Here is a 13,636-nt window from a genome sequence, read left to right as displayed (position 1 = left end):
AAAAAAAAAAACATAAGAAGAGACTTGTATAGATATACATATGTATATGAGTGTGTATACCTGTGTACAGGCAAAGCAAAGGCCTAATTGCAAACAGGGGATTCCCAGGATTTTTAAAATGGGGTGGCACAGACCTCCCCTAAACCTAACCTAACAGCATGACAAGGTTTTAGTAATAAAAAACACTTTGTTAGGTTTAATTGTTTAAAAAAGCACCTGGTCAGGTTTTGATAACCAAAATAGCAAGTGATGTACAGATGGCAATTTTTTCTTTATGATTATGATCATCATAATCATAAAGGTTTTTTTCTTTCTTTTCTTTTTTTTTTTACTGAGAACTGTAGTTGACAGGATATTTGACAGGGAGAATCAACTTTTCTTTAATGCAAAAAAATTTCATAGTGCATTAAGGAAATCTGATCACTTATTTTACTAAGTTACAGGGTCCTATTTCCCTGTGCACTGCTAAAAGAAAGAGATACAGATATTTAAATGAAGATTAGCTTGTGTACACCCACTTTTTACCACACATTTTGAAACATTTTGAAAATGTAGGTGTGTGGAAACGATTGAGCAGTAGCAATTAATGAGTAATTACTCTAACTTATAATTTTAACAGATAACCTTTCTCTTATTAGTCACCTTGGCCAATGTGTGATGTAGAGGAATAAGAGTATAGCTTGAAGAAACTTTAATTAACTCCTATTTAACATGTTAGCAATGATATTCTGCACTGAGAAGAGTCATGAATGCAGAACCATTAGCACTTACTGGGTTTGATAACACAGGCAAGTTCCGCATGTAAGTTAACAGACTTTTCATTTTACAACTGCAATCTAAAGGTCTTATTCAACTTACTTTTGGCTCAGTAATATTCTTTCATCTGTAACGTAGATGTATTGCAAAGACTTCTCAGAGTAGTCCCTGCACATAAGTTCAATAATTTACATATAGAGAGTTGTTTTTCAAAGCAAATACATGTAATTTAATTTCAAAAATGGATAAATATCATGAAAATTTAATTCAGATGAAAAATAAATGAAGGGAGAGGTGGTGTAGTTAGAGAGACAATGCTGTCTGTTATTGAGTTGGGCTGTAGTTACGTGGATTTGTATGCCTCAGCACACCTGGACCACCATGGGCCACCAAACCCGAGCTCAAGCGAACTGCTAAAAAACCCCAATGAGCGATCCAGAGAGAAAAGCAGCTGCAGGCAGTCTTTAGCTCCTCTAGGTCAGCTGCAGATACTGTATTTTACTTCTTCTTGATTTGGAAAACAGACTAAAGTGCTACATTGTGAAAAACTGAATTGAAACATGATGTACATAGTGCTGAGTTATGCAGAACTGAATTTTAGAAGACACAACGAGTAGGAATGGGTTAATATTTTGTTTAATTATTAAACAAAGAACTTGTTAGGAAATACGGCTTTTTGAAAAGGTCACTTAGATGCAGCTTTGTGTCTCTATAGTTTACATTTTGAGTAAAGGTGTTATTTTGTCCAATGAAAAAGTTTGTTTGGACACAGTTTAATTTTTTTTATTTTTGGCAGCAGGAAGCTGGATCGAGTCTGTGGGCTGTATTTCACACTCTGTGCTCTAGTTTCAAGTTATTGACTTGAGGCACTTTTAGTCTAGAGTTGTATTTCCTGCATTTCTAAGAATCATTTAATTTTAGAAGTTGTGCATGATGTGTAGTATACGAGCACAAAATGTTAAGATGTTAAATACTTGCTAGATAATATCTGGTAATGTTATTTTGTAGCTTTTGTACTACTAGTATTATTGCTGTTGTTTTTGTTTGTTTGTTTGTTGTTGTTTTTTACTGCTCCTGAAACGTCTTGTGAAATTGTTTAAGTCCTCTATCTTGTAGGCTGTCTGGAAGCATTTTTGTTCTATCCCAGACACACACATTCATTTTTATTTATTTTTAACCATTTTTAATATCCTCATTCAAATATATAATTTTACATGAAGTTGGTAATCTCATCTCTCATCGAATGGATACTGGGACATTTTCCTGCACCAAAAACTTCACGGAGAGGAGTTTGGACATGGACATGTTTTACCACACCACAAAGTAAAGTTGGATTTACGGTCTGTCCGTACTGCATGTCAGATACCAGATTGGTTTGGCTTTCTCAGGCTGCAAGACAATGTCATCTGATGAAAATATGTGGACTGACTGAAGATGAGCCAAAAGCATGTTTTCTTTTGTTTTTTTTTGTTTTGTTTTTTTTGTTTTTTTTTATTGCTAACCTTAATATTTTTTTTTTTTTTTTTTTATTTTTTTGCATTACCAATTGCATTGCCTACCAGATCAACAAGGAGTGTATCGTTTGTTTTTCTTTGAGAAGTAATGTCTGGATATAATTTTTATTGAAGATATACTTTTGCAATCTTTTTGGATAATACAGTCAAAGGTTGGGTAATATTTTCAAATTTTCTAAATGGCATCACCATTTAAATACCTGAATGTTGATACACAACTTAGATTATAAGTGTACATACATTCATGGACATAAATGTCAAATCAATATAACGCTGTCAGTAATTTATGAGAAATGTAATTTTTTTCTGGGGCTGAATGGCTGCATAACGTATATTAGGGCTGCTCAATTAATTGAATTTTAATCTCAATTACGATCTAGGGTTTCAACGATCATTAAAAATGACTGGGCCGATTATTAGCCCCTCCCTCGTGCTTTACTCTCGCGCTGCTCCGTGTGGCAAATCGAGCGCACCTCTCTGCATTTCGAACACGTGTCACAACAATTAAGAGCAGCGGTCCCCAACCTTTTTTGCGCCACGGACCGGTTTATGCCCGACAATATTTTCATGGACCGGCCTTTAAGGTATAGCGAATAAATACAACAAAATAAAACTAGTACCGGTACCGAAAAAAAGGAAATTTATTCATAACACACGTGAAAAGACCAAGGAAAACCGAGTAAATGATTAAAAATGATAACAAAATAACGCTGAAAACCGATAAAAACCCTGAAAACTATACATTTCACACCTGAGCCTCAACTCTCGCGGCCCGGTACCAAACTACTCACGAACCGGTACCGGTCCGAGGCCCGGGGGTTGGGGACCGCTGATTAAGAGGACCCGAGGGAAGTTCGGAAAGCTAAGCAGAAGTTATTTGGAGAGGAGAGTGACTGCTGTTGGTTGAAAAGAGAGGAAAAAAAAACTTCAGTGGTGTGGAAACGTTATGGGTTCGCGGAGTCAGACGTGGATCAAGTAGACATAGTGTGTAAACTTTGCTACATTGTCGTAGCTGCACCACAGAGCAACACTGCAAAGTTCACTAAACATAGATGTTTACATTTTTCATTTATTTTTTATATTGCAAACATTTGCGCTGTTATCAGTATTTGCACACTATTTTATATTATTTTTTGACAATCTTTAAAGTCATTATTCAATACATTGTTATTGTTAAATAAATATCGTCAAATAATCGAGATCTCAATTTCAGTGAAAATAATCGTGATTATCATTTTTGCCATAATCGAGCAGCCCTAACGTATATCTTTCATAGTAAAACAGTCAAGAATTTGGTGCCAAATATTTTGTCTATATTTGGGGTTTTCTGAAATGTGACCGTATACCTGCTTACATTTTAGTAGCAGTGAAAGTTTGAAAAATTCTGAACTTGTCAAGGCCAAGGTTATAATTGTGTCAGAAAGGTTTGGTTCACAGCACTCATTGGTAGAAGCTAATACACAGTAAAATGGGGAATTCCCAGGACATCACTGGAGATCTGAAGAGGATTATAGGAGTACACAAGTGAGAAATGTGTCTGAGCCCTTTCTAAACCATTGCAGATTCTGGCATCATCAGATGGAATGGAATAGAATAGATTCAATTATATAAGTCATTGGGAACTGTACATACTTTGTTAAGATTTGAAAAAGACCCGAAGGACACCATAAAAAGTTGGTTTGAAGAGTCAAAAACCACCAAAGCACAGCTCTGCCATGGATTGGGAGCTGACAGAAGATCATTGCTGAGCAAGTTTTACATCACCATTGACCGAGAGGCTGCGTCTGAAGAGAAAAACCACTGCAACAAAACCAATACTTTTAAAATCAGTTAATGTTGATAACCTACCAAAAGGACAAAGAAGACTTTGAGAGATTTTTTTTTTTTTTTTATGAACAAGCATTGAGCTGTTACTGCCAGTGAAGCTGGTACATCGAATTAGAGTGGATATAATAATGAAAGAAACAGACTACTGAAGAATTCTTTAGCAACTCCCCAAACCATTGTGCAAAGTTTCGACAAAATCAGATATGTCAATAGGGCTAGTTTTGGAACAGGCTAGCTACTAAGCTTTTGGAATGGCCTTTTCAAAGTCCTGAGCTTCAGCTGATAACAAATTATGTGGACTATACTTGAAAGTCAGATTTTTGCCAGGGAAGAAATTATTTCAAACAAAGTAGTAAAATTTGCAAACAGAATGATACTACAAAAGCATAGGTGTTCTGAATGTATATGTAAGAAAACCTTATATGAATTCAATTTTGCGCACAGATTTTTTTTTTTTTTACTCTTAAAAATGTACGTTGCACAGTCATTCTGCCCCAAAAAAGCTCAGATCAAATTATTCAGTGATTTATAATGATGTTCTCTAAAGTACAAATTGTTTTTTAAATTTTTGTAGTCAATCTGCTGGTGGTAAATGAGTTTGCCTGCATTTTTTTTTCTGTTTTCTGACCTTGTTTTCTCTTTTTATCTGACCTTTGATGTTTGTGCTTCCTCTGTTTATTTCTAGTAGTAAAGATCCTGATATTGTAATGATAAATTTATATTTGGCAGGAAGCAACAGAGTGAACAAATCCAGACAAGACCTTCCAGATGGATTTCACCCATCCAGGAAGCTGAAGCCCACACCAGTTCAAAAACTTTTTTTTTTTTTATAATTTCTCAGTTTTGTAATTGCTATTGAAGATTTCCCTTCTCCCACACCCAGGATCACCATCAAACCACATACTTGAAGTTCTCTAAAGGATCTCTCTACACACAAGACTTCGTGATTATGGTTGCCTGACTGAATGGTCACTTTACATTTTGCACGAGCTCCACATTGACAATGACCTCCAGCATACCTACTTTGTAAAAAAACCAAAACAAAACACTCAAACACCCATTCCATTGACTGCTGTGGCCATCCTTGACTTTCTGAACCATGTCCCATCCCCTTCATAACCCCTATAATTTTGGGATAGAAAGTTCTGCGCAGTGTCGAAATGCGCTTAGCTCTTCTGGAGCATCCTCTGGAACTTCTGACACTACGTTGGGAACAATTCCTTCACTGCGTGCTTTTCCAGTGAGCTACACCCCCCCACAGAGTAGTTCTATTTTAGATGGAGGCATGAAGAGATCTACAGAAATGTATCTTGGTCAAGCCAGGACAGAGATGAGACAGCAGCCTGTTAACCAGGCCCCTTGCTTTACCAGCACTCAAGAAGACAAGTTTATTTCTTCAACTGCAACGGTTGCCTCCAGTCCAGTGTGCTCAGCATCTCAAAGACACTCTGATTTTAAAAGTGGGCCTTGCTCCTTGGACTGGTCAACCTATAAGAAAGCCACTGAAAATGTTTCTTCTAGATTTTTTTCATCTACTTCACTGAGCTTTCAAGGCAGTGGTGAAAGAGAACAGGATATGCAGTCCATTCCAGGCTTAGGTGATTCTGACTATCGAATGCAAGAGAAACCTGTGCTCAATACTGATTCCAGTTACCCAAAGTACTCTTCACAAGAAGCTTCTAACATCCTTTTACGTTTTGGACTTGAAAAAGATGACTTGGAATATCTGATCTCCTACCCTGAAGACCAGATAACCCCTGGCAATCTGCCTTTTATCTTAAGGCAAATCCGCATGAAGAAGGCTGAGAATGTTAAACCTATTGTTCATTCAAAAGCCTGTCCTGAACCTCAACCCACCCCCAGCATGACCGTAATGGACAGGTTCAGAAGGGAAGGGATGCAACAGGGCGAATTGGCACAGATTATCAAACCAAGTAAAGTGATTGACTATGGACATACTAGCAAATACGCTGGAGGGTTTGGCAGTGATATAGGAAAGAGCAGTGAAAGTAGAGCTAACAGTAGTGAGAGTGGCAGTATGTTGCTCATGGACACTTGTGATGGTGACAGTTGCAATAGAGAACCACTGCAAGAAGGTACGGCAGAGGTGAAAACCAGCACCTTGGTTTCTTCACATGACCACCGGGGTACTGTTTCCACTAATAGTTCAATGCAGAGCTATGAGCCTCCTCCAAGCAGGAATCTAACTCAACGATTGCTGACTCAGCCACACCAGGCATCTCAAGAAATCATCAGCTCTTTCTCTCTGCCAAAGAAAGACACAGACTTAAGACTTCTCAAATTCAAACCAGTTCCTTTGAAAGAACCAGAGCCAGATTGCCATTTGGCATTAAAAATCCAACCACCTCTCAGTCATATTGCACGTGGTGTGCATCCTGATCAACCTGGGCTTGTGTTCATCGGCAAGAAGGATAACAGCTGCACCAAGGATCAAAGTAAAAGTCAACAACAAGTGCCAAAGGTTGCTAAACCCATAAACAATCAGAAGATGCACCAAAGGCAGATGCAGCAGGAGCTAAAGAAACAGGCGGAGCAGCAGCAGGACCAGAAACAACCACCAGTGCAAATGGGACAATGCCAGTCTGCAAAACCAGCTACTCCTCTAGCACCTCAGATAATTCCTAAACCAGTGAACTTCGTTTATATGCCGCTGCCACTTTCCAGCACGCAGTGTCGTGCAGACAGGGAGCTATCAAAAGTTCTGCCAGCGTTGGCCATGATGCAAGACTATGCTGCAGCCACACCACAAACCTTTCCACATACCTGTTCTCTGTGTTTGCAAAAATGTACTGGTATGAAGGTGAGTGGAAGACCGTACTCTCTTCTGTCTCCATTTAGAACATTACGGGTATTTATTTCTGTCTATCATTTTGGTTAATTTTAAAAAGAACCAAAAAACCAACATTAATTTATGAAACAACCTCCTTGCTTCCAAACTTTACGACTGCTTTTTTAAATGTAAATTTCTGTAGCATATTCTTCTGATCTGTTATTTAAGTCTTTCCACCTTGGACACATACAAGACTTGTGAAGTAAATGATTTCTGTCATATTTCAGTCTAGAAGAAAATGACTGGGTGTGCATCAGTCTGCTCATATAGCTTACTAGAGCTGCCTCTTGAAAAAACTGGAACATTTTATAATGGTTCTCAAACAACATCTTTGTTCATATATGTTGACATGTCAAAACATGTCACTTAGGGCACAAGGGAGATTGCCAGATGTTGTATTTATGGGGAAAATAGTTAAGATTGGATTATCCGAGCTGCGTTAGTCTCTGAAAGTAATTCATAGTTACCCTTTTTCTAATTTAATTTAACAATAATGGCAAATTAAAAGTTTCTGCCCAACAAAAAGAAAACGATAAGTGAAGATAAAGTGTCTGCAAATCTGAGGAACATGGGCATCAGAAAGATGACTTTTCCCCCTAATTCATATTTAGTTTACAGCCATCCACTTTAGAACAGTTACTGTCTTAAGAAGAGTAGCAGTCATCTTGCAGTGACAGTCATTGGTTGAGATTGTGAAGCAAAATTAAGATGTTCTATAGTATGCTGCAAAAGTCTTGAGCCCCTTGCATTTCCTTTCCAAGGATCCAGAGATGCAATTGTTATTGCAAATGGTATTGAGCAATAGTTCTCCAGGCTTTATGAAGGACTTTCAAAGATTGTCTTTGGACATTGGCTGCTTTTTCACTCATTTCATTCCAGTTCTTGTACCAAACAATTTTCAGAGGAATGTTTTTTGTTTGTTTGTTAAACCAGTTAACACTGATCTATGAATGATTCAATTAATAAAAAAAAATCCAGCAAGCCCACAGGTTGAACCACTAGTGTGTCTACACAAAACCAATAACTAGGCAACTAATTCTTTTTAAATTGTAATTTTACGCACTTTGTTAGCTTGTTGCAGAAATACATTTTTAGTTAAATACATATAAATTGCCAAAGATAACACTTTCTGACCACTGCAGAAAGTGTAGTGGTTTTGCGCCAAAAAGATGATTCCAAAAGAGCTATTAGCCAAAACCTTAGCATGTGTCCTTAAAATATTTTGAGGAAGCTGGACAAGTGCAAGAAAAGAGAAGTGACAGTGTTGAAAAACTATTTAAAGCAGATAAACAGTACCTGAAAGTCATGTCCTTCAGAGACGGGGGGAAAAAAAAAGACCTGCAACATGCATGTGGCCCTTCGGTTGAACAATCTCCTGTTCACTGAAGCCTCTTCATGGTCTCAGTGGAAGGGTGGCTGTCAAGAACCTTTTTTTAATAACATCTGGTGGTCAGAGGGCCAGGTGGCGCCAGTGTCCGGCAGCCTCTCCTCTGTCAGTGCGCCCCGGGGTGGGTGTGGCTACAATGTAGCTTGCCATCAACAGTGTGTCAATGTGTGTGTGACTGGCTGGATGACTGAATGTAGTGTAAAGCGCTTTGGGGTCCTTAGGGACTAAGTAAAGTGCTATACAAATGCAGGCCATTTAACAATTTACCATTCCAAATATTGGTATCCAGATGTTATTAAAAACTCTTGTCTTGCCCTCATAAAGTTTATTTCTATCCGATTGTTCAGTCTGACGTCACTAGCCGTGTCTGGGTCTAAACTCCGCTGCAGGTCCATATATCAAACGATCACTATGGCATTACTGAGAGTTGAAAAACTGTCTAAAGTCTTTCATCTTTAATAAAATGATCAGCGTTCTGCTCTACCAGGTGTAACAATTGAGTTTAACATCCAGGCATCCATGAAAAACGGAATTTATGACATTTAACGGAGTTAGAAGTTAGCAGGGAGTTAGCTCGCTAGCTTCTATCTAAATACAATATAGCATGTCCTGACTGCGGGGTTTTGGAAACAAATTCAAACGTACAGCTCTGTTATCACTTCCAGCATAAATGAAGACAGAAAACTAAACAGCAGTGACGTTTGTAGGGTTACTGAAGTTTGGGCTAGCTGGTATATAATGATGTGCTACGTGACCGCTAGCGACACAGCTATGTTAGCATAATATAAACAAGCTAACTTTTTTTCCACTCGATAAAAGTTAACGTGAGTGTTCTCGGTGGTCAGGAACAAATGTAATCGCATGGCAGGATGCTGTAAAAGGACCAAACTTCAGCCAGGAGAACAACTGAGATAATCCATCCACAATACGAGGTTAGTCATTCATATACTGCTGCATGGGCTGGGCTGTAGTTACATCCTAAGGTTTTAAAAACTGAGCTTAAATAAATGATTAGTCGGTAATAAAAGCCGAGGGAGGTCAACAGGGATCACTGACTGTTTTAGGAGCTTTTTGAGATCAAATAGAAGAAAATACATAAACATTAAACATGTTAACAACACAAAAGCCATATTAAACGCAGACTACTTTAGGCCCGGAAGTAGGATTCGTCGCGTCATCACTGAACAACCGGATATTGCTTGCAGACTTTCAGTGAGTCCTTGTAGTTACTTCCTGTTTTAGTATAAATAAACAAGGGGTTCAAGACTTTGGCATACTACTGTGCTATAAAATGAAAACCCCCAATGCGAGACCTTTAGAAAAAGGGGGATGGGTCTTCTTCTTTGACTGCCCAAACACCAATTACAGGTGGGGGTTTTTTTGTTTTTGTTTTCCATCTCCATCCAGACCTGACGTCCTGCTGAAATGACGTCAAACCTCAGGACTCATTTTTATTGACACATTCACACATAGGACAGAAGAGACCTATGTTGCAGAATCAAGAGTCCTGCAAGACTTTTTACATTTCTGTATTTGTTTTGTTTTGTTACTAAATCCATGACTGTGGTCTTCCATGCCATCCTATTTGGTGTCGTTTATAAATATGCTAAATTATTCAATCTTTATGGATTTTGTCTTTATAGATTTATCATACTTGTATGTACATTTATTGCTTTCCACTATGGCTTATGAACAGTCAGCTGATGTCCAAACTTTGAAAGAAGTCTAAAGGCTGCTGTGAATGTTAAGTACATTGGTTGTCAGATGGTTAGAAAAAACGTCACCCGAGCGGTTGTGGTTAATAATACTTTTGCTATGACAATGAGGCCTATCTAAAATGTTTGTTCTGACTACTAGGAATGGCTCCTTCACCAGAATACCAGCTTTCACCTTGACAACTGCAAACTTCTTCGGAAACGGTCAGTCTTTTCTTCTTTTAACTTTTTCTTTAACTGGGGATGTCTGAACACGTTTTGGCCTAACGTTTCAGTGGATTACTGAACAGAATGAGTGGTTGTAACGTTATAAAGTCTTTCGTAGCATTGTTCCTGATGCTTTGGAGTTAGTTGTTTAGATGGGTAGTATATCCTCTATAGCAGTGGTCCCCAACCTTTTTTGCGCCACGGACCGGTTTTTGCCCGACAATATTTTTCACGGTCCGGCCTTTAAGGTGTCGCGGATAAATACAACAAAATAAAACAAGTACCAGTATCAGGGGGAAAAAAAAGAAGATTTATTCATAACACACCTGAAAAGACCCAGGAAAACAGAGTTAACGATAAAAACAACAACAAAATAACGCTAAAAACCCTGAAAATCATACATTTCACATCTGAGCCTCAACTCTCGTGGCCCGGGGGTTGGGGACTGCTGCTCTATAGGTTGTTGAAGAGGTAGTCAAAATCAGTTTTAAAAATTGTAAGGTGAGCTACTTTTCTCAAGCAACATTGTTAATAGGGTTGATCTGCCAGGGTTAATTGATCCCTCGAGAAATCATGCTTTTAAGATTGATTTGTAGTTGCAGAAATCTACATTTTTAAAACATTTGCTGTTTTAATAGATTTTTGATTTCCCTTATATTGTTATATATATATTTTTTATTTTTATTTTTTTTGACAGATATCCACAGTGGGATGGTAAAGTACTGACGTACCAAAGGTAAAAGTCTTTGTCTTTTGGGAAATTAAAAGTACAGCAGCTTTGCAGGGTTTTGTTTGTTTGTTTTTTTTACAGTTATTTATAGTTTCTTTTTTTTAAACCTCTGTTGCTCTTATTAGTGCTTCAAATACAGGGAAGAAGTCCTCGTCCTCCACCTCTGGCAAAACTTCCCAGCATCGTCATCAGAAAACCAGGCGTGAGAGTCATTCCCGTTCACGCTCACACAGCCCACGTCGCCGCCTTGGTTTGGATGGCAGAAGGCCTAAACATGGAAGCTATTTATGCTCTCGCTCAAAGAGCCCTCACCACCACTACAGCTCTGGGGAGAGAAGAGAGAAACTCAGTAGTGGATCACAAACGCCAAACAGCTCCAGACGTGCTCGCAGGTCCGATTTAAAAAAAATAAATAAATAAATAAATAAATAAATAAATAAATAAAAGATTTCCATTCCAGTGAATTGTATCATGACATCAGTGTTAGGTTTGACCTTTTTATCCTTACTGGATTTGTAATAGAAATATTTCTTTGAGGTATTTCATTGGCAGTTTTGAAAATGTCCTTATTGAAAGGATCGAAAAGGGTCAAGAGGAGCAAAAAGGCATGTTGGACACAGTTCATGCCACAAATGTTCCACCCAAACCTAAAGCTTCAGAAAATAAGCCTGATGAGACCTTCAAGACTCCCAAAAGTGATACAAATGTTCAAGAATCTGCAGTTATGCCGGAAGACAGAGCAAGAAATGCGTCTGTTTCTGAAATGAAGCAGCAGACAGAATTAGCCAAAGCTGAGACAAAAGAGGCCAGTCATACTGAACCACTTTTTGAAAAATATGTTTGATTTATACTTTCTAGGTCCCGGTCTCGTTCCTTCTCCCCACGGAAGGACTATCTTGCCTCCTTGCATTATCAATCACATTCAAGGAGCCGTGAAAGACGATCCTCACCGAAAAGGAGAGATGGGAAACAGTTACTACAAAAGAGGAGTGATGAAAGACGATTGCTGACAAGGAGACAAGATGAAAAGCGTTTGCCGCTCAGCAGAAGTCATAAGAACGCATCATCAGAAAAGAGGCCTCAACAAAAGAAGTTGGACAGCAGTACAAAAAGACTTGCTAAACAGCTGCTGGAAACCACAGGTTTGGCAGTGTGCACATACATATAACTTAAAATATACTCATAATTAATACATTTCTCCCACTTCCAAATGTATGTTTTCATTGTCAAACATGAACAAATTCAGTATACTGCTGTGGAGTATAGTGAAAATGTTCTGTATGTGTATCTGTGTGTCTGTCTGTCTGTCTATGTGATCCATAGCGACTAAGTAAAGCGCTATACAAATACAGGCCATTTACCATTTAACTTTAAAAAATAAATAAAATAACTACTGAAATTACAGAAATTTCACCTATCTCTGTTTTTTTATAAAACACTCCAACTGACAGGATAACCTTCTCTGTTTAGACATATGAACCACCAAAGTGTGACTCTTTTTCCATCTTTGTCCTTCTAGGTCTCCACTCTTTGTCAAAAAAGTCTGACCTGGAGGCCATAGCTGAAACAATCGCTCCTGTCATACTGGCTGAGCTAGCCAAGATGAAGTCACCATTATCATTATCATCCTCTGCTTCTACATCCTCCTCAAAGAAGGCGAAGACCACCAAGTCATCTGAAAGTAAACCTGGACTTCATAAGAGTGAAGCAAGTACCTCTTCAAAGCCTAAGGTTGGTGTGTTTGCCAACAGTTAAGGAGTGCTAAGTAATATAGTTCCTTCTTTCATCCTCAACTTTTGGGTCTAAGGCACTGAGAAAATGTTTTGATCTGTGATAAAGAGAAAAGAAAGAAACAATTAAAAGAAAAGTTTTCCTTATGACTAACAGGACTCGTCGACAGACAAGGATGTGTTTGTCTACACCAAACAAATTATAAATGGAACTAGTTTCAATCATTCACAGTCAAGTCTATAGTTAGTTACTGATTTTTTTTTTTGTCTGTTTGCACAGGCTAGTAAATCTTTTACTTCAACAATGGTCAAATTACATGGGATTGTCGAAACTTTTTCTCATGAAGAAGTGGTTGCTGCTGTGGAACATTTTGGAAAAACAGAGTCCATTGTACTGTACAGGTCCAAGCTAGAGGTATGTATAGTGGGAGTAATCAGCTGATATGCTTTTGCTATAAAGGTATGTGGTACATGGAGTCATGTGAAAAAGGAAGTACACCCTTTGTCATTTCTAAGGTTTCTAAGGAAGTGTGAGCATATGGACTATTTAGGTGTGTGTTAACACAATGCCAAGGAGGAAAGACATAAGCAATGATCTTAGATAGTCAGTTGTTATTATTATCAGTCAATCTGTATTTTTAGGCTATTTATACCACTATTTGTAGTCCACCATTCTACAGTTAGAAAGATTCTTCACAAGTGGAAAATATTCATAGGCAATCTTCTCAGGAGTGGACGTTCTAGTAAATTCACCCCACAGTTAGACCGTGCAATAGTAAAAGTCCAGACCTCAACCTGACTGAAATGCTTTAATTGGACCTTATGAAGGTGGTACATATGCCCTTGACCTCAATGTATGGGCTCAAATTGTGGTCATAAATATTGTGTACTTGTAAATCAGGATTTGTATGTGTAAAAA

At 38.1% G+C, this 13,636-nt stretch overlaps 1 protein-coding gene across 1 annotated transcript in view; it reads left to right on the top strand.

Moving 5' to 3' along the window:
* Positions 1–3,430: 3,430 nt before the first annotated feature.
* LOC102305285 overlaps positions 3,431–13,636 on the top strand; it is a gene marked incomplete in the record, with an annotated part of 45,457 nt that continues 35,251 nt past the window's right edge. The window contains 7 exon segments of the mRNA XM_005950988.3: positions 3,431–6,918; positions 10,193–10,254; positions 10,955–10,993; positions 11,113–11,379; positions 11,846–12,129; positions 12,507–12,718; positions 12,998–13,132. Coding sequence (XP_005951050.2) covers positions 5,197–6,918; positions 10,193–10,254; positions 10,955–10,993; positions 11,113–11,379; positions 11,846–12,129; positions 12,507–12,718; positions 12,998–13,132 — 2,721 coding nt within the window.

The sequence above is a fragment of the Haplochromis burtoni genome, unplaced genomic scaffold, assembly GCF_018398535.1.
Source record: "Haplochromis burtoni strain Fernald_Lab_line unplaced genomic scaffold, NCSU_Asbu1 Contig_885, whole genome shotgun sequence".
Lineage (NCBI taxonomy): Eukaryota > Metazoa > Chordata > Actinopteri > Cichliformes > Cichlidae > Haplochromis > Haplochromis burtoni.
This window is presented reverse-complemented; position numbering and strand designations above follow the sequence as displayed.